General features: G+C 44.9%; 1 protein-coding gene across 3 annotated transcripts in view; it reads right to left on the reverse strand.

Moving 5' to 3' along the window:
• Positions 1-11,163: 11,163 nt before the first annotated feature.
• The window catches only part of LOC119180618 (uncharacterized), a 151,387-nt gene continuing 135,490 nt past the window's right edge, over positions 11,164-27,060 (reverse strand). For all 3 annotated transcript variants that reach the window (XM_075874982.1, XM_075874981.1, XM_037431729.2), the window contains exons 15-16: positions 17,494-17,776; positions 11,164-13,201 (exon numbers count right to left, since the gene is read on the reverse strand). In XM_075874982.1, the coding sequence (XP_075731097.1) occupies positions 11,806-13,201; positions 17,494-17,776 (1,679 nt within the window). In that variant the 3' untranslated portion in view covers positions 11,164-11,805. The remainder of the gene's footprint in view (positions 13,202-17,493; positions 17,777-27,060) is intronic.

Consider the following 27,060-nt stretch of genomic DNA (forward strand, 5'->3'; position numbering starts at 1 on the left):
ACAGATTTATCTTAAAACACGGAGCCCTATGTATAATCAAGGTCAACTTTGCTGATAAGGCAAACACATCTAACTACGATGCTTGGCACTACAAGATGTACTCAGCATATCGAGTTCTGCGGGAATATGCAAGGTGTAATATGTTCAATGAATGGCAAGATATCCCTTTTACTTATAGGTTACTGACACTTGTAGTATCAAGATAGCATCGTTGGTTTGGCATAGCGCTGGATAAATAGATGAGGACAGAAAAGAGGCTTTACACATACGAGCTCTTCTCCATCCTGATCTCCTGCCCTGCGATGTAATTAATGTGTCAAATCAGTTTTGCAGAATCTTGAGGGGCAAAGTAAGCGATCTGTCACTCAAAGGAGGAGGTATGTAATCGGAGGGAGACACACAGTATTTGTGAAGGCTTGTCTGGAAGTCAAGATGCGAGAATAACTGCAGAATGGGCAGAGGCCCCATTGTTTCTATGGAACGAGTACAAAACAATCACCGGACGAGTTGGATTGGATTGAAACTTAAGCGCTTGAGACTGGAAATTTTAATTTGCGTCTGTCAAACGTCATTCCTGTGCCGATAATTTGGGAAAATTACCAATCATCACTGAACGCCTCTTCAAATTGCGACACCACCTAGTGTTTACTCAATACACGAGAATAAATTTATTGTGTCATCGCGCTATTCAGTTTCTCAAGTTTTGAAAAACAATGTCTGTCAATATAGATGTTCAGCTATAACATTTCTGTATTCCTTCATGCATGAAAGCATATCTGAATTTTCTCAGCTCGCCTTTTGGCTGTTGGCTCCCTGTCGTTTCGTCACTTCTCTGTTCTGTGATAGAAAGCTTGCAATATGCACCCTGCTAGGATGATTAAAGATTATGAAAAAGAAAGGCTGTTCACCTGAATGTTTGTCAAATGATTCTATTAAAGATTACTCTTTTAGATTGTCTTTCTGTGATGCCATCATTTGTGCCAATTCTAACTGAAGCTCATTGTTGACATATTAAGAGATGTCACCTGACAAGGTGTAGCGACTCGACGTCAGGAACTTGCACGTTGCTTGGTCGAGCAACAAACTTATTTCAATGGAATTTAATAGCTATTGATGTTCGCTGTTCTTCGTTTGATCAACAGCCTGCCACACATGGCATTTTTACCTCTCTGACCACATATTCTCTTGTGTGTGTATTACATTAAGACACATAGTTTATTATGCAGCCTGTATAAATGAGGTGCATTGTTCTTGCTTTGCAGCCATTTTTGGGAATTCAGCAAACTGTCCTTGATTTCAGTATATCTTGTTTGTATAACAGTACAGTGGTTTCCAGCTTGTCCGTTTTTATCGCAGCAGTATTTTCCAGGTCTTATTTTATGTGTTCTGTGTGTGTATATAAAGAAAGGGGGAATTATGATGAAATAATGATTACTTATACACAAGCGGACTGTAGTGAACATTGCATGTTCTTTATGCCAAAAGGCTCACTGGAGCTGAAGAACATTCTAGTCATCGCCTTTCGGTTGCTGGTATAGCCAGGACAAATCAGTGATGGCAATTGTCTCCATATGTAGTTGCAAATAAATTATTTCATAGGGTGTTGTGTGTTATGTTGTATGGGAAAGCCAACACACACACACATATATACACAAATAATAGATTGTGAACACACACACACATATATACACAAATAATAGATTGTGTTTATTCCTGAAGCAGTGTAGTAGCGGGTACGTGGCTTTAGAATAAAATTTCCCCATGACAATAGTAGCCCTGGACACACTAGCGGTATAGATATAGTACACCAACATGACAAAAGTTCTCGAGTTTGGGAGTATAAAAACTAAATTGAATGTGAGCTTCAATAACCATAGCTGATCCGACCTCACGCATTTGCCGTGCCTTCGATGACGTGCTTCGTGCAGGACCTGCGAGCTGCGCCGCGAATAAATTTGTGACAATCGACACAGTAAGCATGTTGTCACAATCTGGCTGGTCTGGGTAAGCTTTATAATAGCACTGATCGCAAGAATTTTTGGGCACTTTAAAAGCAACCAATAACAGCTCTTAATAGAAAATAATAATGCCGTTAACTTTTGTGGTTTAGCGTACCAAAACGACTTGATTTTCAGGCATACTGTAGTGTGCAGGAACTCTAGATTAACTTCTACCACCTGTGTTTTCTTTAATGTGCACTTAAATATGATGCAAGTACATATAGCATTCTGTCTCACGTGGGGCCATCGGGGCGAGGAGCAACACCCAAAGTTTTGCAGCAGGTCAGTCAACACAACTCGGTCTTTCTTTGGCTTCATACAGTTGGTTTGGCAAAAACCGACCCCTCCATCTATTATTCTTCCTTCTTACAAAATGCGTTCAGTGTACTCCACACTGATTTTCCTCAAGATATACGCAACCGTTACGTTGTGCCAATATAAAATATTTGGAGAAAACAGGTCACTAACCTGTTTTTCAACAATGCGTTTACCTGGCCAGACTGCCGAACTCTCGACTCGCTTTAAATTGCGACCAGTACAGATGATGGAGGAGGTTGCATCATACTCCTATTGTCATACTGTCATCCTGGGATAGGAGGTTCACAATGTTGAAACGAATATCTCAATTTTGATCTCATGCACAATTCGTTTTGCACTTCAACAAGGCAATGCAAGAGGTGATAATAGTATACATGTATGCAGGCATCAGCCTCCACCTGAAGTTTATAGGTAGAAAAAGGCAACATTGTTCAGAATAGAGCCTGTTGCCTTAGTGACATGATGGCACATATCACAGTGTCAGAACCACTATATGATTATTAAGCTTTGTCTCAGTGGAAGAGTCCAGAATAATTTTGCCCAGCTGGGATTCATCTAAATCTTTAAATACACAAACATTTTTACATTTTGCTTTCATTGAAATGCCCGCACTGTGATTGAGAATCGAACAAATATTCTCAAGCGCAGCAGTGCAAAATCTTAAACCTTTTGCTACTATTGACAAGAATAGCTGTCATGAGATTCGTACCAAAGTGACCAATCATGCATCATTAACGAAAATTGGTCTAACATAGAACCCAAGACTACATTCGTTATGCACTTGGAACGAACTCAGATATAATAAAATATCAGTTATAATGAAGTAAATGAAATATAGTCTTGCAATAGATATATTGTTAGGAATAAACCTTCAAAACAAATTTTTGGATATAACAAACTTATTTTCGTGTAAGAGGAAACTTTGTTATAATGAGGTTTGAGGGTACTTGCGTTTCTCGATGCTGGATGCCCACACTTGTCCATGTTTGGCCATTAGTGTCCCGGCTTTCATTTTATTGCCAACTTTCATTGTATCACCATGCGGTGAAGCTGACTTTGAGTCAATTTAATTTTTTAAATCATTGGCGAAACAGAAGAAACCCGATTTAATTGAAAGAACGATACTATTTTATAGATAAAAGTAAAATCTCCACAAATTATACAAAAAAATTTGGGGGGTTACTTAGGCGTGTTTTTCTTAATGAAAAGGTTAACTGCTAATTTACCCCAGTGGGTATAATGCCACGTTCATCTTTCATCCAGATGCAAATAAGCAAATGCACAGGACAGCAAAAAATGCTTTTATAAATTTCTATAATGCTCTAAACTGACACAACATAACGGCTACCTATGGCTATTCACACGCGGCTTGTGGAAGAACAGTGTGGAACAAGGTGAACACATTTCGTACAAAGGAAGGGGAATAGATTGAGAAGCCGGTTTTTTGGCGAACCAACTGTATGAAGCCAATAAGTTATGTGCACTTCTCAAGTTTAAATGTGCAATTCATGAGATAAAGAAAAAATTAAGTGTATAAAGAAATAACTCTGCTATGAAATGAGTGAATCTGTAAGTGCACCTGGCAAAAAAAGAATGTTACGGCCGCAAGTAGCACTGGCTGACATTTCCAGGGTTACACAACCAGGCGTAATTAAGAGAGTGGACAGGGGCACAGCTGCCACCATGACAGAATATTCAACATGCAGTGTGTAGGTCTGGTCCCCAGCAGCATTAAGTTGTTTTTTTCATCATGTACTTCAGTTCGTCCTTCTTCTCTCTCTTAATTACATAAATTAGGAACTATTGCAAATAATGCCCCTTATGCTTTATTAAGCTTAATTATTTGTTGGTGTTGTATGGTTGCACTGGATATGTCTTGATGGCATTTTACATTATCCACCAGAGGCAGACGCAATTTCACTGCCCAACAGTGTAATGTTGGGTCTCAGTTACGGTCTCAGACGGAGGCTAAAATCTGTCTTAGTAAATGGCAGCTGTAAGACTTCTTTTGCAGGTGGTAAACAATTTAGGAGAAGAACATTGATCTCGAATGATGCAAGAGCCCTTTAAATGTTCAAGGGTTTTTCTAGCACTAACTATAGATCGAAGGACACGGTACAGCAGACAGAAAAAAAAAAAAAAAAACCTTTGTGGCAGGAGCCATCAGCTCAGTCGAGGGGATGCTCATCACATGCCTCAGTTTTCATCGTAGGCAGTAACAAGAAAAACTGCACAAGAAATGTCTGCAAAAAAAAACTTTTATTACTTCTTTTCGTCATGACATGACACATCCATACCATAAAAATTAAAAAAATAATAATAAAAACAGCAAATCAACATTTCTTGCAGGCTTCCACGCACACATCTTTATACAGTTTTCTCCCCAGGCACACACCGCAGCAAGCATATCACACTTTCAATAAAATGAGAGGAAAAAAAACAGCATTTAAAGACTCATATTTTTTTTTTCCAGAAGAATATTGAGAAAGTTAAAAAGAAATATGCCGTACACGCGGGAGAGAGCCTGGGGCAGCACCGCGGCACGAGCTTTGACGATCCTGGCGTGTTTTAACAAGATACAGCACATACTGACCTGTGAAAAGTGACTTGGACGCACAAAAAATACACACCGAAGAACAGCTGTACAATGACGACGGCATACATACACACGAACCATCTGCTTACAATTTGTACAGGGTGGGAATGGAGGAAAAAAACTACAAAAACAAACAAAAATTACACCTTAAAAGCTGCAGTACACGGCGCTGAAAGCATAAATTATTTCCCTCTCACGCGACTCTGCTTTTCCTATTCGCACTGCGGCGGTTGTCGCCCCTCCGCGATTGAGGTAAAGTGCGCCCACTTCCTTCGTCTCGAAAACATCCCCGAAAATATTCCATCCCGCAGAAGACTTTTTATTGCTTTTCCAATGAAAGCAATCAATACAAACAGCGCGGTTAGCTGGGCACCCAGACCTCTTCAACTTCACTAGCAGGTGCATTAATGCTCTGCTTCCCCCCCCTCGGAAAATAAAAAAAAGAAAGAAAAACTGTGAATGCCACCTATCAATTGTGTACGTATGGTGTGGCAGATAACGTCACGTTAGTTAAAAGACGATGGGGAGACAAAGAAGTACTTGAAGAGGCGGAAAAAAAGCACCTTGGTGAGAAATCTAGATTTGGCACACGGCTGCTAAAGACACACTGCGAACAAAAGCGCGACGTCGCACGGCTCAACTCTATTGCTGGAGTAGTTGGACGACGCATCTCTCTCTCTTTTTTTTATTTGTTGTGCGGTGACGCTACCCTGTTGCTTGATGTAAAAAAACACAAAAGCAAAAGAAAGTATGTTAACTGGAGATCAAAGGGGCAGGCGGGAGGTAAGAATTAAGATGACGACGCGGAATTATTCCCATACTTTGCAAGAAGGGCCCATGCATGATGATTGGCTGGTAACAATGAAAAGAGGACATCATAGACTTTGACAGAAAGCTGCCGTATACAAAGCATGCTTCTCAATTTCATCTGTAAAAAGTGAAGGCTAATCTAACCAACAGAGTCAGGTGCCCCCCCATTTTTTTTTTCAGTAAAAAATAAAAATGTTAAATGAGCTATTTGTTGAGCTGCAACAGTACCAATGTTGCAAAAAGCAGGCCACCTTGCAAGAGCACCCAACATGGTGCCTGCTGTCAGACCCGCAATAACCGATCATTTGCCCACAGTCACTGGTGCATGCTGCAAGCAACATAAAGCACTGAAGCCTTGCAAAGCACAGCAACTGAATATCAGAGAAGGAGGCAAACATTGTGCACTTCCACAAATTATGCCATGGCATGAGGAACAGCACCCAACACTTCAAACTCTTTGAGTGCACGAATTTCTGAGTCTGAACGCTGCTTCTGTGCTGAATGTGCTACACAAAAAATGAGGAACATGAAGTAATGTCTTTGAATGTAGTACAATTGCCTAATGTTCAATAAGACGCTAACCAAGCTAGCCAAAAAAGCAACACTTGAATGTTCCTGACAGAGTACAGTAAAAAGAGCAACTAAAGATCTGTCCTGCCTAACTGCTGCGTACACAATTCAATGAAGACGAGATCAGCCCCCCCCCCCCCCATTTGTAAACTAGTTATGTTATAGGCAACAGGAGGGTTAACACTGTATTGCATTATAGTTGAGAGTTTCCCACGATATCACCTAGACAGAAATGCGATGAAACTGCCCATGAATTTTTTAGTGCAGCCCATGCACGGGTGCGAAGAGGCAAGGAAGTTTGGCGGAGCGTAACTTGGCCGAAACTTCTCCATTTGTTCCATAAAGGAAGCTCTCTTGGTGTAAGGCAACAAAAGCAACATTTGCTTTTTTAAAGTAGCACAATCTGCACTGCTTGCTCATACAGAACACTTTGATGAATTTAAATGAAAGCACTCAATCAAAGTTAGCTGGAAGCAAGTGCTTAACTTTTGATATTATTTACAAATTCTTTGACAAACAGGTGGTACTGTTTGATACTTGACAAGTGCCAAGCCATCGCTTTTCCTTCCAGGCAGGTGTTAAGGGCAACTCTATTGTGCTAGGACAGCAGGTACACAAAGACACAACAAAGATTTTTAAGAGATGTCGAGAACATTCGAAGAATGGGCAAGAACCACACTACCGGGCAAAGATGTGGTGTTGTAGGGATGGGATGAGCTCTCTCCCATTTTGAGCATTTTCTTTGCATGTGCGGGTCATTATTTAGGATGAGCCATGAAAACGGTGCCCGCTTCCGATCATTCATTCACAATCAGTTTGTCTTTTTCAACCTCCCACTTCTTTCCCTGCTACCCTACGAAAGGAAACTAAATGCGAGTTACAAAATCACGCATCGCATTGGGCAACAATGATGACAGGAAATGAGCCATGCACGGTGGGACATTGTGTGAATGCTGTTTAAAGAGAGAATGACGCAGCTGAAAGGAAGTGCAGCCTGTGTACCTAGTAGCTTATGAATTTTTGTCACAGCACACCAATTCACACCTACAAGGAGCGCAAATGTCAGATTCATCTGCCTATTTTCTGCTTATGCAACTAATCGTTACTGATGCGGAATTTGAGTGATACTTATTGCTTTCCAAGCAGGTATCTTGTATGAACACTCCCAGGGATACCTCGCATGATTTTATAGGACTAGCAGAACTTGCACTTACAACTTCAGATGGCAACTTGCCTGGCACTGAGCCAGGAACATCATCACTTGTACTCAACGTTGCATACGGTGAGTCGCACGAGACTTCCCACATGAGGAAATACCTTTCTTTTTACCATTAAATTTGTCAATGTGTGCCATACTAACCTGGACTGGAAAGGGCAGGCACCTGAGTTCTGCTTGCAGCATGTTCAGTAAGCCACAACATACGTTTCTTTGCTCACTGCAGTTTTTTTTTAGTTAAAGTGTGCGAACTTGATCATGGCAAAAAAGCGCAATACAACAAATATGAGGAAGACCAAACAGGACTTGCGCTGAAATACACCACCGCTAGTGCTGTTTGGTCTATCTCACCCTTTTTGTATCGCGGTCTTCCACTATGCATTTCTTTTTACATTTGATTCTAGTCCATTGTCCATTTTTACTTATTTCCACTTTCCGCATGTGAGAAGAAAACTGCATAAGGCAAAATTCGAAACCTTTCTTCAAACGTTAGGCATGAAAGATAAGCAGAAAAATAATCTAATGATCATAAAGCTAAAAATGCAATTGCAGAAACAAGTGAGAAGAAGGTTGCTCATTAAACGCCTCGACTATGATATGAGAATTTCACAGCGCGACTACCTATGAAAACTTTCAATGATTGCTGAAAGAGCAACTGTACTTGTGGTAATAAGCTAGTAACCTCTGAATGTACCCTCTACAATCCCTCTGCACAAGGTACTGCAAATAGGTGATGACTGTAATGTGTTATTTTAAAACGTATGTGTCAACATCTGTTATACTTGTTGAATTTGAATCTGGTGTCCCCTCATTCGAAAGCACAATGAAATTTGTATCCTTTGTTCCACTTCACCTGAGCAAATGTATGGATGGAGGGACCTTAGTCAAGCAGAGGTAATCTGCCTTTAGTCCCTTCAACCTAGACAATCATTGTTTTTGTCTGAATAAACAGTGAATGAATAAATGGTACAATGCATATGAAGGTTAATGAAACTTTATAATTTGTAACATTCAGACTACTGCACAAGTGAAATGCTTTTAATGACAGCCTTACCAGGTGCACAAGATCCAAGGCTGCACATCCTTCCAGTCACACTTTATGGGAAATACCGTGGGAATGATGGTGAGAGGAAAGATATACAGTGAAAGAGAGGGCGGCAAAGTGTGTTATCAACGCAGCTGCAGTCGTATACGGCGAGGCTTCTATGCCTCGTCAGGCCATGACAAAAGCTTTGTTACCCCTCCCCTTCCCCCTTTTCTTTCTTTACAAACTCCATGGACGGGATCTCACTTGTGAGGAACACAGAACAACTTCCTTTTCAAAAATAACCTAGCAAAAAAGTCAACACTCGTCAGTGACTTATAAGGTAGGGAAATGGTGTACTATTTATAAAAATAATAAAAAGGATAAAATAAAAATAACACAAAACACCACAGTGAAGACGACTTTTCTTTTTCATGATAAATAACTTAGCTTTATGGCTGACGCGATGAGTGACGTATCTTGTATTTTCGCCCTTTTTTTTTCTTCTTTTGTTCCTCATTCTCCTCTAAGTTGCACTATAAAATTGAGCAGAAAAATCACTCCCCTTCGAATTTTTCATGGACAAAGCAAAACCCAAATACAGTTAAACCTGCTTATAACGAACCTCTATATAATTAATTACTCTATATAACGAAGTTTTTCTATTTGCCGTTGCACTATAAAAGCACATGTATTTGTGACTTCTATGTAACAAAGTAACAGCGAGAGACATCCTTGACATAAAGAATTTCGTCCTTGGACAATCTAGAAATTTTCCCCCGGATTTTCTCATTTTAGTAGAAGCATCTTCCGTGGCTGCCCCTCCGCCGAAGAAGCGCGAAGCGGTGGTGGGCCGCTCGTGAACCCGGCAAGTCTCAGGGGGGCCTGTGCCCCACGAGCCGTCGTTCTTGTCACCGCGGGCACATGCGCGGATGTGCCTACCCTTCCTTTCTCCCCCCCCCCCCCCCAAAAGGCCACGCTTTTAGTTAGCTAGCGTCACATCTGTGAAGCCGCGTTGCATATACATAGGGTGCATTACCGAATTGTTTTCCGCAATATCCGTGTTGTGTGCTTTTTGTTTTCAGTGCCGTGCGCGCGTGCATAGTTTGCACCCATGGTGTGGCCTCCGACGACGTTCAGCTTTGCTTTTTTTTTTTTTTGTCACTAGCCAGGAGATATCAGATTTAGCAGTGATGGAAACTCTCCCGAGACCAGGCTAACAATGATGGATCTTCGGAGGTCAACTCATCACGCGCTTCAGTCTTGCGCCGCAACGCGAGTTCGCGGAATCGTAGCCTTTGAGATTAGCTCAGGTAACAAAATGTAATGTTATACGAAGTACAACTGGCAGCCAACTCTTCTAGATTTGATATTGCAGAACTCCAACTAAACGTTCGTGTAAGAAAAAATGGCTACTCCAAGAAGTGCTTTTTTCACACAGTCACTTCGCATTGAAAGTGCACTGACGCTTGCCGAGATAGCACAAGTGTCAGCAATTGTGACCATGCCCTTAAAATCAAAGTTTACCTTTGCTACACGAGCGACCCCCCCCCCCCCCCTTCCCGTGGGTTTTTTCATGCTCGTTCAAGACAACTGGTTTTCTTTCTCTTTGAGAATTCAACGGCAGTTCTAACAAGTAGGAAGATGTTATTTTATTCGCCCTACAGGTGATAGAGATGGCCTGGCTGATTTGATCACTGCTTCAACAGCTCTCGTGCGCTCTCACCCGCTTGTAATTGTTACAATGCGTGGGGGCATGTTATCAATTCGGACTTGTTACGGAACATGGCGGCGACGGCAAAAAGCAGCCGAGAGTGTCCATATAATTGCTATCACAATAACGCAGTTTCTTTACCGCTAAACAATTAATTTGGGTTGGCTTTCCCTTCAGTTCCGGCTTTGTAAAATTGTGCGTTTATTTTTCGAATTTTCAAATCGAACCTGCATTTAACGAAATCCTTTTTATAACGAATTTCTCAAGAAATTTGTAAATATCATTATATCCAGGTTTAACTGTAGTAAGGCGGCATGGAGCAGGGGCAGAATAAATGAAAAGAGCTTGTGCTTGTGTAAAAAAAGATAGTGACGCGGAGGTTCTTTGGGAACAACAATAATACAGTGGAAAAAAAAAAAGTTGTGCGTAGGAGACTTGAGCGCAGAAATAGTTCCCTTGCTCGTTCTAAACGTAACGCCTGGTTGGCACTGAAAGAAACAAGCAGCACACTTGTCTTCCATGTGGGACAGGCTTATGCTACCACAAACATGGCACACCATAAACACATTTGTTGAGTCAGCGGGTGAGGTATAGAAAAAAGAAAAAAATTTAAAAAGAACAAGCTGCCTTATGTGAAGCAACAGAAGCAGCCATCAAGAATGTCTGTGTCCCTCCGCAGTGGCCCATGGTATCTAGCTGCGATAGCACACAACCATAAAAGAAAGATAACCTCGCAAGTGCAACAGGGCCATCGGCTTGACCATTACGATTTCCCACTCTAGGCCAAGCTGCCAAAAGGCTAGCTATGTAAAAGAAGTTCAGCATCCCTTGTCAAAATTGCCTTCAATTTAAGCATCTTCCCCCCTCTTTATTTATATATATATATATATATATATATATATATATATATATATATATATATATATATATATATATTCTTTCCATCAGTCTTGCAAAACAAGAAAACAAAATCAGTGAGGAGCGTGGCACCAGGAACAACTGCCAACAAAACGAGAAAAAACAACAACCAGTGAGGGGCCCCATCAACACCAAAGCCACTGAGAAAAGGGGGGCTAAAACACTAATGATCTCGAAAAAAGATGGCACGGACATCTGAGTGCTGGTTGCTCCTCAGCACGACTGCTTCAAGAGCAGCACAATTCACCGAAATCACATCGGTCCTACCAAGATGAAGCCATGTGCCTCCTTGGCGGCGACACCAAAGAAACGTGATGTGAGGGCGGGGGGGCTCCGCTGGCTACATCGGGCCTTGTTGAGCAAAAGAAAGTCGGCTCTGGTCAGGCACACAGACAAGAGGCTATCAAAGTTGTCCTTTGGAGCCTGAGCACTCCCTGTCCCACAGTGTCCATAGCTCCCTCGTGGTGCCTCCATACTGTGCAACTCGCCCAACCTGTGTCACACATATGAGAAATGGAGTCACGCACCAATGACTCAAGCTTTGGAAACACACAACTGCTGAGAAAGATGGTGCACGAGAGAGAGGGGGGTCACAAATTTCCTTCCTTCCCCGAGAGGCGGAGCAGGGAAGCGGTAGAGTCACTTTGGGCCAAAGAACCCCGCGGCAGCCGCTGTCGCGCCCGACGGTCCAGACGTTGTTGCACCCTGGCTGCGGGTGTTAGTGGCGTAAAGCTGCTGCTGAAAGTTGTGAAACTGCACCGCATAGTTGGGGTCGGCTGTTGTGGGTCCATAGAAGGGGCCCTGCTTGTAACTGAATGCCTGCCCCACAGTCGGAGGCAGCGGCTGCGACACTACGTCACCACCAGCGCCACCTCCGGGAGATGCCGGCCGCAGTCCCTTGCCGCCCTGAAACATAGCATTGACAGGCATCCCTCCATGCTGAGGACCATTGGGGCCCCCGCCATATGCGTCCATTGGGGGTAACCCGCGTGCTCCTGCATAGGCCCCAGGTCCACTGGGCCCACCTCGCATCATCATGACGGGACCCGTCCTCTGGGGTGGTCCTGATGGTGGGAAGTACTGTAGGTTCTGCGTGGGCACCTTTGTGTCGAGGTTGGTTAGCGGCGTTGTGAAACGCTGGAGGAAATCCAAGCTCGGTGCTCGGTGCGGCGGTGCTGCCACTGGGTTCTGAGGTCGTGCGGGGAGGTACTGGATCGTGTTGGGGGCACCAAGTTTCACTTGCACATTGGCTCCACCTCCGAAGGAAGCAGACGCTGCTGCTGCAGCAGCAGCTGCAGCAGAGTTCGCAGAGCCACGACCCCGTGCACGAGGTCCAGGTGAGTTGCGGGCGGGGGCCATCGTAGGATACGGTGCTGCAGCAGCCGTGGCAGCTCCCCTTCCGTGAGACATCATGGGTCCACCGCCGCCCATAAACTGTGCCGAAGCTGGTTCGAGAGGCACCAAGCAGCCAGGACTTCCACGATGGGGTCCGTTAAGTGGGTCTGCTGGCACATCTCCTTTGCCGCTGCCATCAAAAGGGGGCGTCATCTTCTGCAGGCTCTGGATGTGGGGCGAGTGGGGAACATCACCGACATAGCCGCTGCCGGGCCTCGGGAAGCCCGCAGCGCCCATCATCGGCTCGCCAAAATCGCGTGCCCCCGTTGTTGGCCCCGCCTGGGAAGCCCCAGGAAATGCAGCCCCCTGATGCGGCGGCATGGCACCCGTAGCAAAGCCCTGGTGGTGTGCTGCAGGGTAGCGGCCCTGGTGCGACGGGTCCGTCGTGTCTGGCTCGGGCCCTACACCAACCCTGCACCGGGGGTCCATGTAGCCAAAGCCGGGTGCTTCGTGCGGTGCTCCTCCTGGGAATCGCGTGTCATAAGGGGGACTCGTTGCAAAGCGTGGACCCCCTGTACCATCCGACATGGCCGGGCCCATGCGAGGAGCGGCACCTTCCATGCCAGAGGAACACGAAGAGTGGTAAGATCCCTGGGAATTCTCAGAGGCCAGACTGGGGCCCATGTCCAGAGGCGGGATTCTGGAATGAATGCAAGCCCATGTCACACAAAGGTTCACTCGTGATATACAAATCTTGCTATTCTAAACTGCACTGAACCAAAACAATGCATGCAAACAAGCACTGGGTCTATATTAATTAACATAGATGGTTTTCCATACTGGAATAGAAACTTGCAATTTCGCCAGTGTGCAAACTAATACAAGTGTGCACGGCTGGATGCCAGGTCTGAGTAAAGTTTCCGTGCCCGTGACCCATTTGCACCTTGCATCGTGAGGTTGTATATGAAAAATCAGACTGTGATGCATCATATGTTTGACCATGCATAAAATCAAACCACATGTCACGTGTAGGCTTGTGCAAATAGTGAATTTTAGGTTTGGAGTGACTAGTGATCTTGGGCAAATAATGTTGAATTGAATTCGAATGGTATCTGTGATATATATATAAAAAAGGGAATATTTATCATGACCTAAAGAACCTGTGCAATAATTCTTAAAACTTAAAATAGGGCCTCTATGCAAATGCCATTTTTTCTTTTTTTCGTTCGAGGTTAGTCGAAACAGTTGTGAGTAGTAGCAGGATTAGACTTTTGGTGGGATAGAAGTCGTAGCCGGTAAAATACGTAAAACTTTAAAACTTATATACTTACAGCATAAAAGCCATCATAACAGGCTTTTAACGTTAATGAAGTGATGAACTGATTTGGGGGTAATATGTGTAAATCCATCTAAGGAATGGATTTACTAAAGAAGCTTATTGCCTCATGAATTCATCGCTGCAAAAATTTTTAGAATCTGTCCAGTACGAGCGTGGAAAATTTCTGTCGTACACTGCAGTTGCTACAAGTGCAGCCTCCCGCGGCAGTCCCAGTAATGACCCGAGCGCGCCATGCTCAAATCAACCAGTGGCTGATGCAATGGCTGTGACGAGTGACTTTTGTGCCGGCTTGTGGCATCATTTTCTGACAGAAGAAAGCAATTTTTAGCAGTCTTTGAGAATTTATTGTGAATGGCACGTTGAGCGATGTGCTCTAATATTTGCCTCGCTTGTTGCACCTTGACCACCGATCGGCAGCGTTTTCTGACCATGCTCAAAAAGTGTTGCAGGGCCCCTTTAAATTTGAAGAAAGGCTTCGCGGCAGGGCAGATTTCCCTTGGATAGGTACTCTTGCGGCTTAGCACTCCTACACTGCAGTGAAACCACCTTTACAAGCGATTACATGTGGACTGCGAATACAGTTAAACCTGAATATAACGAAATTGATAAATTCCCGCGAAAATTCTTTATAAAGAGGATGTTGTTATATGCAGGTTCGGCACGAAAATTTGGAAAATAAAAGCGCAAATTAAACAAATGGGGGGACTGAAGGCAGAGCTAACCAAACCACTCATTTCACAGTTAAAAACTGCATTAAAATCGCGATAGCCATTATATGGACACTCTCAGCGGGCTTTTGCCGTCGCCGCCATGTTCCGTAACAAGTGCAAATTGATAACATGCCCCCGCGCATACTAACTTTCAGGAGCAAGTAAAAGCGCGCGAGCGCTGCTGAAGCAGAGATAAAATGAGTCAGCCCATCCCTATCGCCTGGAAAGTGCATTATATCTCTCGTGTGTTACAACTGCCGTCGAATGCTCAAACAGAAAGTAAACCACCCGTCTTGAACGAGCCCAAAACAACGTGGGGAGGGCGAGGGGAAGAGAAATCGCACAAGCAGAAATAATGAATGATTTCAAGAGCGCTCAGGATCGCTGGCGTGCTTGCTATCTCGGCGAGTATCAGTGCAGTTTTAACGCGAAAAAACTGTGTGAAAAGAGCACTTCTTCTTGGAGCGGCCGTATTTGCTCACACTAGCGTTTCTTAGGAGTTCCGCGATATCGGATACAGAAGAGTTGGCTGCCAGCCTTACTTCTTATCACATTACAATTTTTCGCTATTACGTTCATTGCATTGCGTTCAACGCCCCGTCGTGTTGCCAGAGCTAATCGGCTAATCGCGAAAGCTACCAGCCTGCAAACTCGCGGCGCGGCTCATAGCGAAAGTGCGTGACGAGTCGACCTCCAAAGATCCGTCGTCACCGCGGTTTCGGAGAGTTTCCATCAGCACTTAATCTGACATTCCCTACGTGGTGAAGACACGGTTGTCCGAAATTTTAAAAAGTCAGAATTTCGCCGCAAGGGTGAAGAAACGCCGCATGGGTGAAGAAATGAATGCATTAACAGCAATTCTTGGAATGTAACACTGAGAGTGACAAGCAGATTGCAACATGCAGCGCGCTGTTCACGCACAAATGACATAGGAAAACAACGTACGCAGGACAAGATGAAACTAACAACGCTTACCACTCGACACTTAATGCGCTGTTCAAACAAAAACGAGGCAGGAAACGTAATAACAGGTACAGATATGAGTGCGAACTAACAAGTGCCCCAGTTGTTACTTCGGTGTGTTTGAAAAGCACACTCTTTTCACAAACGACGCCTGTCCAGCGAGCGAAGTGACCCTCGTGCGCCTGGCAACTGAACTCAATCGTTCCCCCGTCAAAGTCGGAAGCACGCGATTCTCCCCATCGAAGGATAAGCGCGCACACAAGCATGTACTGCCCCACCCACCTCCCTATTCGCAGGGGAAAGTACACGTGCGAGATAAGCGCACCTTGGGGCATCGTGACAAGCTTGGCGCCAAGCACGGGCAGCTTTTTCTTTTTAAAAACGATAGTCTTTCTTGGGGACTTTCCACGCAAAAACTTTGGTCTGTCTGCCTGTACATTTGTCTGTTTCTCCACCGTTACCGCGAACCGGGTACTCTAAACAGCACCAGCCGATACCCCAAACGGCCGACCCCATCCACAGTGCCCACCATTGTTGCTCAAGAATCATCGTTCATACGTGTGCGATTGTCAATTAAAAAGCAATTAATGTGCATATCTGAGGCACCATAACAACACATATATATTCTGCATGTTCGTCTTTTACTCGAAAAGGCATAAATAAGTAATTCTAAGGACCGTAGCGCTTACCACCCTGCGCTGACCATGTAACGCTTGCACGGAAAAGCGAGACGACACGGTGGTGGCACTTACCCATCGCCTTGCATTCTACACTTTATCACCTCTGAGATGGGTGTGCACGCCCATCTCAGGGCCATGCGCTTTGTTTTCCAAAAAGAACTGCCAGATGGCACTCATGTCTCACGTGTGATGTGACTTGATGCGCTCGTTCGCCTTCGCTGCACGCTCGAGGCACTCTAACAGGTACTCTAACAGCGCTTTGGGAATACCATTCACCGATTTTCTTGCGCAGAACATCAAATAAATGTTTTGTTCACTCTCTCCACACGCAAGACTATCGTCTTTCGACGACATTCGCAGATTACATGCAGATACGGGGCCAATTTTTTCCCCCCCTTTGTTGAGTTTTGATATATATAGATACGTGAATGGCGACGGCGGAGGCAGAAAGCCAGCCGAGCCTGTCCTACACATAATTGCTATCGCAATAAAATGAAAAAGCAAAACTGAACATCGTTGGGGGGGCCACATCATGCGCACGCAGTGAAACTATGCACGCGCGCACAGCGTTGGAAATGAAGAGCGAACGACACGAACACAGTCACGGATATTGCGGAAAATTAATCAGTAAAGCGCCCTCCATATGCAGCGCGGCCCTATAAATGTGACGCTAACTAAAAGTGCGTCACTGTCAATGTGCAAAAGTAGTTTTTTTTTATGTTGGTTTGGAGTGCAGGGGGCACACTTGAGCATGCGATGGCGAGAACAGCGGCAAAGCTGGATCGTGGTGCGCAGGGCCACCTGCCCTCCGGACGCGGCCCGCGTGCTCGCCGCCGACGCTTTGCACTTCATTGGTGGCAAGGCAGCCGCGGAAGTTGGAAGATGCATGCTTGAACCGAAATGCCAAAATACGGAGCGAAATTCCTCGATTTTCCTAGGGGGAAATTAGTTATATCAAGGTTGTCTCCCACTGTTACTTGGTTACATAGAGGTCTCAAATACATGTGCTTCTATGGAGCGACAGCGGGAAATAAAAAAACTTCGCTATATCGAGGAATTCGTTATATGGAGGTTCGTTATAAGCAGGTTTCACTGTACTTCGAAGTTTTCAGTATTTTAAACTTGAATCGAAGCAAACTTGATTACTCTACTATTCATTTGAATATTCGAAGCATTCGAATATACGAAATATTTAGTCACGTGTTTAAAGCTGCCCTTTACCGATTTAGCAGCGCACTCTTGCACAAACCATACAATTTGATGTAAACCCACTTTATGGCAAACTTGCTTATCCACTCACTCTGATGTGTGTCCGAGGCTTTGCAGCATGCCCTGTTGCTGGGACATCACCCCCTGTGTCGCTGCCGTTGGCCCCATGGGGTTCTGGCCCATGGGGTTCCCCCCATGAGGGGGTCCCCCCTGCGCGCTTAGGGAGCCGTCGGGCACCCCCAGGTTGGCCTGCTTCTGGATAGTAAGCTCCTGGCTCTCCAAGGAACCCAGGTACTGGATCTGCTGTGGCGAGGGAACTGGCATCAGGCCGGGCTCGCCTTTGATACCACCAGGATGACCTAGCGTAGCCCCACCTGCAAAGGAGAAGGCAAGCAGAAGTAATAACTTTGGCCATCAGTATTTGTATAATGTTTTTGAACAGCGTGGAAGCTACAAGCTCCTAACAATTTCAACTGTTTTAGTGCCTACTGCACACAATACAAGAAAATGTTTGTTATCTTGTACGTGCACCATACTTCTGCCTATCAGTTTCTACAATATTATAATTAAAACACTGGCTGCAGTGCACATGCTCCGAAAGAGCCTGTTTTTTTTCTTTCACACCCAATTAAGTGTACGCATGCATTCAAGAGTGTCCACAAGTTCAACAGCATCAAATACGAAAATACGAGAAACATGCGCACAGCGCACCAGTAATGAGCTATAAACTGAGCTTCGTTTGGAAGCTACAAGCTCCTAACACTTTCAATTGTTTCAGTGCCTACTGCACACAATACAAAAAAAAATGTTTGTTATCTTGTACGTGCACCATACTTCTGCCTATCAGTTTCTACAATATTATAATTAAAACACTGGCTGCAGTGCACATGCTCCGAAAGAGCCTGTTTTTTTTCTTTCACACCCAATTAAGTGTACGCATGCATTCAAGAGTGTCCACAAGTTCAACAGCATCAAATACGAAGATACGAGAAACATGCTTACAGCGCACCAGCAATGAGCTATAAACTGAGCTTCGTTTGATGCCTATCACTGACAAGGGGCCACTTACATGAACGTAGCAAACAAAGACAAAAGACATGACTCCTACCTTTTTAAATCAATGCGGCAATAAAGCCAAAACACAGACACACGTGGCACGTCACTGAATCATGTTGAAAGCACAAATCTTATCACTGTCCAAATAGGTTAATCGGCAAAATTGTCAGCATCCCCCGCCTTCATATTTCATGCTAGTTAACTTGCACATGTCACAACAACTTGCCTAAATCAAAGCATTTTTTAAGAAATTGTTTCTATCACTTCAAAGGAAACAACGTCGTGGGTATGCAATAGGAACACCACCCACACTGTTACTATTGCTGTTCTTTAGGGATGAGTGAATATTCGAGTGAATATTAAAGTGAATTTGAACAAATATTCCAGTATTCAAAATGAACACACTGACACACATATGAACACAAGTGACCCAAAATGATTAGGTGGTTTCATAGTATAGCAGCATCTTGCTGTAGTAAGGCTGCTCTCACACAGCATCCAACATCTTTAGAAGCAAGGAAAGTGTAACCTTTCTCGTTTTCTTCATTAGTCACAATACTAATATTAATGAGAACAGATAATAATACGAGGAAAGTATAGGGGATGCTATCAGAAGTAATTGTAACATAAATGTGAAGAAAGAAAAGTGGATGAAAAATGCGCCCTCCTTTCCCCCGGACCACCCTTCAAACCAAAAACAAAGAAAAAAGAAAACTACTTGGCAGTGCCACACTTTAAGTTAGTCTCATATATGTGGGGCCGCAATATGGAGGCGCTTTAGCGAATAAGTTTCCGCGGTATCCGTGTCGTTCGCTCCTTGTTTTCGACTCTGTGCAGGCGTGCATGGTGTGGCCCCTCTGATGACGTTCAGCTTTTGTTTCTTTCTTTCTTTTCTTTTTTTTTAATGCGCACAACTTTGTCCCCACTGCTCATGGGGTCGTCAGATTAGATGCTGATGAAAACCCTCCAAGACAACGGTGACGACAGATCTTCAGAAGTTGACTTGTCACGCGCTTCCTTCTTGTGCCACGCCATGAGTTTGCAGGCTCACAGCCTTTGTGATTAACCGATTAGCTCTGGCAACAACACGATGGCTCGTTGAACGCAATGCAATGAATGCAATAGCAAAAAAATTGTAAATTTAAATGAACTAAAACTGGCAGCCAACTCTTTTGGATCCGATATTGTGGAACTCCTACAAAACGCTAGTATGAGCAAATACGACCGCTTCAGGGAGAAGTGCTCTTTTCACTCAGTCTCTTCATGTTCAAAGCGCACTGACCTTTGCGAGATAACACACGCACCAGCGATCGGGACCACCTTAAAATCACGGGTTTCCCTTTTTTTTTTTCCTGTTCGAGCATTCGACGGCAGTTCTGACACGCAGGGGATGTTATCTTGTGCGCCTTCCAGGTGATCGAGACGGACCGACTCATTTGATCTCTGCTTCATCAGTGCTCGCACGCTTCTGCCTGCTCATGAAACTTACGATGCACAGGGGCATGTTATCAATTTAAACTTGTTACGGAAAATGGCAGCGAGGGCAAAAACCCACTGAGAATGTCATATAACTGCATTTCCGATGGAGGCGGAAATGTTATAGGCCCGTGTGCTCAGATTTGGGTGCGCCTTAAAGAACCCCAGGTGGTCGAAATTTCCGGAGCCCTCCACTTTGGTGTCTCATAATCATATGGTGGTTTTGGGACGTTAAACCCCACATATCAATGAATCAATGTCATATAATTGCTATTGCAATAATAACATTGTGTTTTACCGCTGAATAAGTGTTGTAAGTGAGCTTTGTCTTCAGTCCCTCTTTCGTTTAATTTGTGCATTTATTTTACGAATTTTCCTACCAAAGCAGCAATAACAAAATCTCCTTTATAGCAAATGTTTCTGGGAATTTATCGATTTGATTATATCCAGGGTGAACTGTATAACCAGGGTTCTTAATACAGTCTAGCCCACATATAACGGCCCCACTTAAAACGCACAATATCTATGTGACCGTGAAAATATACATTGGTTCAGTGGCACAAAATCGCACTTACAACGAACGTCTTTGAGCGTCACTGATCGGTTACAGCGAACAAAGTCAGCGGTCTGCCCACTTCCCGGGAAACCAATTTCGACCACCGATCAGGCAACGGCGAGGTGCCCATACATTCTTATTGTTAAACTCCAACCCTGCCTCCGCGCCCCTCTAGTTGCCGCTCTCCCCGACCGCTTTTCGTTACGCACCCCTCCGCCCTGTCCCCCTGCTACTCTGGGCACCCCGCATCGCCAGACGAGGCTCGTGTTTTCACACTGCCACTGACCTTTCGAAGACCAGACGGCCATTTACCCTGTTTTTGATCGCTGGTACTGTCGTAGGCGTCGCCAGCCTGGAGTGACCAGACCATTTGCCAACATTGTCGGCCATAGACTGTATCCGATAGTCTGCGTCTAGTGCACGTGTGTACGCTATTCCACCGACTCTGATAATTTGCTATTCGTTTCGTGTTTAGGCATTGTTCTCGCTCACTTTGCACTTAACACAGCATGCCTTCCGCGCGGGTGCGGAAGCGCGAAAACGGCTGTCCACTTGTGCGGAACGAATCGCGAAATATCAAAGTTCGTGAGGCTACGCAAACCTGCCGGCGCAACGAAAAGATTTTTTTGACCATGGCCGCCGATTCCACCGTCACGCTGGCTCGAGTTAGTTTCGTTTTCTGACTGGATACGAGCCCAGAGCTGTTCCACGCATTCTGGCATGTGTGTTGCGTGTGCGCGAATTGCTCGCTTTTGGTGTGCGTACGTATTCATGATGGTCGACGGGAGGACTAGCACACTTTTTCCTACCGCTCAACAAAATGTCGAAAGTGTGACCGCTTGGCTTGAGCGTAATCCGCACGTTAGGTGCCGTGTTGCGGAGTGCTTGCTCATAACTGTTGACTCGTTTTCTGACTGGATATGAGCCCAGAGCTGTTCCACGCATTCTGGCATGTGTGTCGCGTGTGCGCGAATTGCTCGCTTTTGGTGTACGTACGTATTCATGATGGCCGACGGGAGGACTAGCACGCTTTTTCCTACCGCTCAACAAAATGTCGAAAGTGTGACCGCTTGGCTTGAGCGTAATCCGCACGTTAGGTGCCGTGTTGCGGAGTGCTTGATCATAACTGTTGACCACCTGGCTTCAGGCCCGATGGCGAGCCTGAAGCTTCTGAACTGCGGCAGCGATTTGTGGCCGCGTGTCGTCGACTCTGACCTGAGGTGGGACATCTGTTGCGATAGTTTAATTACAGCCGATGATGATGCCGACACTGCGATACTGTGCACGGATTGGGGCATTTTGAATGAAGTACGTGGCGAGAGTGGTTTGGAGGAATCGGATTGCGAGAACGATGAAACTTTGGAGCCAGTGCCTCATGCAGCTTATGCCACAGGCCTCGGCAAACGAGCACCCTGCCGCTTTAAATGAACTCGAGACCGCCCTTATCGCTTCTGTTCTTCAAAATACATGCATCACGGACTTTTTGGGGTAAAAAAAGTTTGTGTTTTCACTTGCAACTTTTTTAAAAAGCTGTGTTTCATTTGCTACGAACTTCGGGATACAGCGAACGGATTCCGCGTCACGCTCAGGTTAGTTATAAGCGGGCTCGAATGTACATTATTTTTATAAATATTTTGTGAAGATCAAATCGATTCGTTGTAAAATGCGGGTATTGCAAAACTAGGGGACGTATAATTGAAGTTCCACTGTATCTACGTCAAAGAACTGACGCAGATGTGTATATTTGTCCACTACACAGTCTAATCTGCGAGTAAAAAGCTTTAGTTTGTTTCTAGACTTCCAAACATTTGTGGAACCATTGTTTTCTGCGGTCGCGCCGTATTGTTTACACAGCCCACATGGTGTTTGGCTAGCCTAGTGCGTGGTCGTGCGATCGTGTGAAGTGTGCTCTGCAACGCTAAGCCTAGGTGCTTCGACGCTCGTCAGCAAACTCCTTTGTTCACATCCTGAGGATTTCGCTTGCCTGCGATGGCCCCCACTCCGCCTTCGTCGTCCTCGCCCATGGCATCGAAGCGTGGAAAACAGTACGTCGGTTAACGATGGAGAAGAAAGCTGCCATTATTAAGTTAGTGAAGAGTGGCCGATCGCAGGCTGATGTGAGCAAGGAGTTACGGGAGCAAGTTAACGGCTCTTTTCAGAGCCACCCCACTGATGCTTTGGCAGAGTTCTGGAAGTCTAGTACTTCGACCTTGAGCCTCTTGATCTGAGAAATATCAATGAAATGGTGCGTTTTTTGCTTGCATTGAGAAATATTAGCAAAATGGTGCGTTTTTTTGCTTGCATTAAAAATTATCAGTAAAATAATGCGTTTTTTTTTTTGCTTGCACTCATTTTTTTGGACTGCCCGAATTTTCGGACGGTTTTTTGCTCCCTAGAGGGTTCGAAAAATCGGCAGTTGACTGTACTTTTTAACTACGGGCAGTACCAGCGCACAAACCCACGGGACGAAGAGAAGAGACACAAACAAGCGCTTTTTACTTTTTAGGTTGTACTTGTGGCTGATATTGTACATATGACAACTCGTTTCTATCAGTGCAATGCAACACTCAAATTGTGTTCGAATTTTCTTGTCACCACTCGCTTAACACCTTCATAACTACAAGATTTTCGGATTTGAAATATTGGTAAATTAACTTCGACCATCTGAAAGTCTTTCACTCTGTACCTGAGTATTGTGGGGGTGCTATCACCCCCTATAAAGTTGTTTGTGCCTTGTGGTGCACACGTGTCCCGTCGGTAAGTTGCATTTGGGTTTAACAACTATCGAGCGGTAGGTGGCGCTGTGCTCACACGTGATCTTCGCCATCATTATCATCATCATCATGATTTATTTATTTATTTGATCTATATTTACATATACTGCCATCGCATTGCGAGACATTGCAGGGGTGGGTACAAAATATGTTAGGAAATCAGGCATAACATAAAACAAATTATCATACAAAATGAATGCTAAACTGCATAAATTAACAAGTACATAAAAAAGAAAGTTATACAAATGCACGTATAACAAATCAACACTGCATGAATTAACACTTGTTTGATGGTAAAAAAAGGCACCAATATACAAAAAGCACAGCACTCATTTAGAACTCCAGAGGCACATGCTGATGAATGCTTTCTGCAAACTGTGCGGGAGGTAATTGATGAAGTGCGCTGTCTAGACCATTCCAGATTTCGACTGTAGATAGGAAAAATGAGTATCTAAAACTATTTACACATGGGCGAAATGAGACAAAACTAAGAGGGTGATAGCTACGAGTAGGGCACTTCATAAATGACACCGGTGCCGCGATTTCCAATGATTCATGTACAGTCTTACGTAGAGTGACAAGCGGTTCTAATGTGTATCGGTGTGCTAATGTTTCAAGCGATAAATTATGCGACGTGCGATGAATGAGAAAAGTGGGGATCGTATCTGCTGTACGGTCAACTGCCGATTTTTCGGACCTTCTAGGGAGCGAAAAACTATCCGAAAATTCGGGCAGTCCCAAAAAATGAATGCAAGCAACAAAAAAACACATTATTTTACTGGTAATTTTTAATGCAAGCAAAAAAACGCACCATTTTGCTAATATTTCTCAATGCAAGTAAAAAACGCACCATTTCATTGATATTTCTCAGATCAAGAGGGTCAAGGTCAATGTACTAGACTTCCAGAACTCTGCCAAAGCATCAGTGGGGTGGCTCTGAAAAGAGCCGTTAACTTGCTCCCGTAACTCCTTGCTCACGTCAGCCTGCGATCGGCCACTCTTCACTAACTTAATAATGGCGGCTTTCTTCTCAATCGTTAACCGACAGTACTGTTTTCCACGCTTCGATGCCATGGGCGAGGACGACGAAGGCGGAGTGGGGGCCATCGCAGACAAGCAAAATCCTCAGGATGTGAACAAAGGAGTTTGCTGACGAGCGTCGAAGCACCTAGGCTTAGCTTTACAGAACACACTTCACACATCCTCACAACCACGCACTAGGCTAGCCAAACACCATGTGGGCTGTGTAAACAAAACGGCGCGACCGCAGGCGACGGTGCCTCATGTACTCCGGAGGTGGCGCTGGCATACATTCAAGATAACCAGCGTGGCCAGACCAAATCGGTGTGTGACGGTTAGTTCTAGTTCGAAGTGGTGAAACGCTTCGTGAAAGCGCTGTGCGGGAAGCCAGAGTGGCACGCACGAGCACAAGCGTTAAAGCGAAAGGAACTTTATTGGCGCCAAAAAATTTGCGGGAGGATAGTTTCGATTGTCAGCGAAGCACCCTTACACGATAAACATGGCCAGTGTTAGGAATCTCGGAGGCCGTGTGTGTTTCTCCGCTAACGATCAACGAGTCCAAGCAACAGATGCCGCCACAGAAGACCGGTGCACTCATTTATTTGATCGTAATCACGTGTGACGCAGTTGTGGTGGTTTCCACTGGAGGTCAGTGGTGGTTTCCGTCCTTCCGTCAAGTCAAAAAGTCCGGAAGTTTGGACTCCTGGGGGTTCGAGCGTCCGAAATTTCAGACTTCCTTATACATTGATTCTATGGGGCTTGTGGCAATGATGCGAAGATGTCCAAATTATCGGGCATGTCCAAAAATTCGGGTGTCCGAAAAATCGGCAATTGGCTGTATATGAACCTTAGGCTTTCCTTTGCAAAGATTCTAACTTTGCTACGTCACAAGCGAAGTATAGTGATGAGACAACCAACGCGTACTCCAAAATTAGCCTGATTACGGTTTTATATGTAGCTAATTTATGGTTCCTAGTAGCATCCCTCAATGTACGATTTAAGTAAAATAATTTACAAAGGATTCGAGTGAATGCGGTCTATATGTTTCTGCCATTTCAAGTTATGTGTGAAAGTCATCCCAAGGTATTTAAACTCATCTATGTGTGTAATGTTAGTTCCACCATAACTGTAATGATAGTGTAACGGCTTAACCTTATTGGTGAAGGTCACAGAGACTGTCTTTGCCAGGTTAGCAGATAGTTGCCAGGAATCACTCCAAGTACAGAACCTAGAAAAAACCTCATTTAAAACAAACTGGTCAACACTTGTGAAAATTACAGAATATTGAATGCAGTCATCTGCATAGGCATGAAGTTTAACTGGGGTATTTTGAATTACCTTCAAGTCATTAATATAGATGACTAATAAAAGCGGTCTCAATACATAGCCTTGCGGGACGCCGGATTAGACTTCGATGGTGCTGGACTTGGCTTTGTTAAGGGGAGACGCGGGTCGAAAAGCTCGGCGTGCGAGAGGCAGCTGGAAAGCGCAAAGGACTTTCGGCATTCCTCGAACTGTGCTGTCAAAATTCTGATTGCCCTGAATCTGCACTTTCGTTCACGCACACGTCGAGACGTACTGCTTCGGCCGGGGACCAAGGAACAAGTGCTCGTTTTGACAGCGGCAGCTCGTGTGACAGCTTTGCTGTAAACGTGAAAGCAGTTCTGGCAGCACGCGCTATAGGTGCAGGCCACGACCAACTTTCACGATTTTGTGCGATTCTCGGTCTTCCGAGCCCGATGCATCACAAGACATTCAACGGCATTTGCAAGAAGCTCCATGGTGCGGCGATGACGGCAGTGAGCAAAAACTTGCACCAGGCACGAAACATCACGAAGGACGCAGTCGGCGGCAGAGATGTGCCAGTCATGTTTGATGGCACCTGGCAGAAAAGAGGTCATAAAAGCCACAATGGAGTGGGCACAGTCGTGTCCCTGGACACGGGGCTCTGCCTCGATTTTGAAGTTCTTTCGAACTACTGCCATGCTTGCAGTATACACAGGGACCTTGGGGAGGATGAAGAGATATGGCGAGCTTTTCATCTTCCAGTTTGCCAAAAAAACACTGACTGCTCATCCCATGCAATGGAACCTGCGGCAACTGTCAATATATGGCAGAGGACCTTGTCTTATGAAACTCCACTGCGATTCACCAGCTTCCTAAGTGATGGTGACAGCAAGGCCTACACTGCAGTCTGCGAGGCAAATGTATACTGTGACACCCCCATTGACAAAGAAGAGTGCACGAACCACGTTGCAAAGCGCTTGGGAACTGCCCTACGGAAATTGGCAACGCCACTGCCACGAGGCGAAAAACTGAAAGATGCGACAATAATAAAACTACAAACATATTACAAGATCGCCATCACGAGCAACAAGGACAGTGTCCGAAATATGTACACTGCCATATGGGCATCGTATTTTCATTGCTGCTCCAGTGATGGTGCCAGTAGCCACAACTTTTGCCCCGCGGGACCAAATTCGTGGTGCAAGCACAAGCGTGCCGAAGCACTGGGGGAGCCTGCACCACGCCACACCCCACTGTTGACGCAGGCTCAAGGATTGGCAATTATGCCTATCTACAAGCGCCTTACAGAGGAAAAACTCCTTATTCGGTGCCTTCATGGCAAGACACAGAATGCAGCCGAATCGCTGAACAGCAAGATATGGCTGCTATGTCCAAAAACAAAGTTCGCCTCCAGAACAACTGTGGAGACAGCCACCGCTCTTGCTGTACTCTGGTACAACAAAGGCCACAGGGGCTTTGAAGAAGTGCT

Source organism: Rhipicephalus microplus, chromosome 10, assembly GCF_043290135.1.
Source record: "Rhipicephalus microplus isolate Deutch F79 chromosome 10, USDA_Rmic, whole genome shotgun sequence".
NCBI lineage: Eukaryota > Metazoa > Arthropoda > Arachnida > Ixodida > Ixodidae > Rhipicephalus > Rhipicephalus microplus.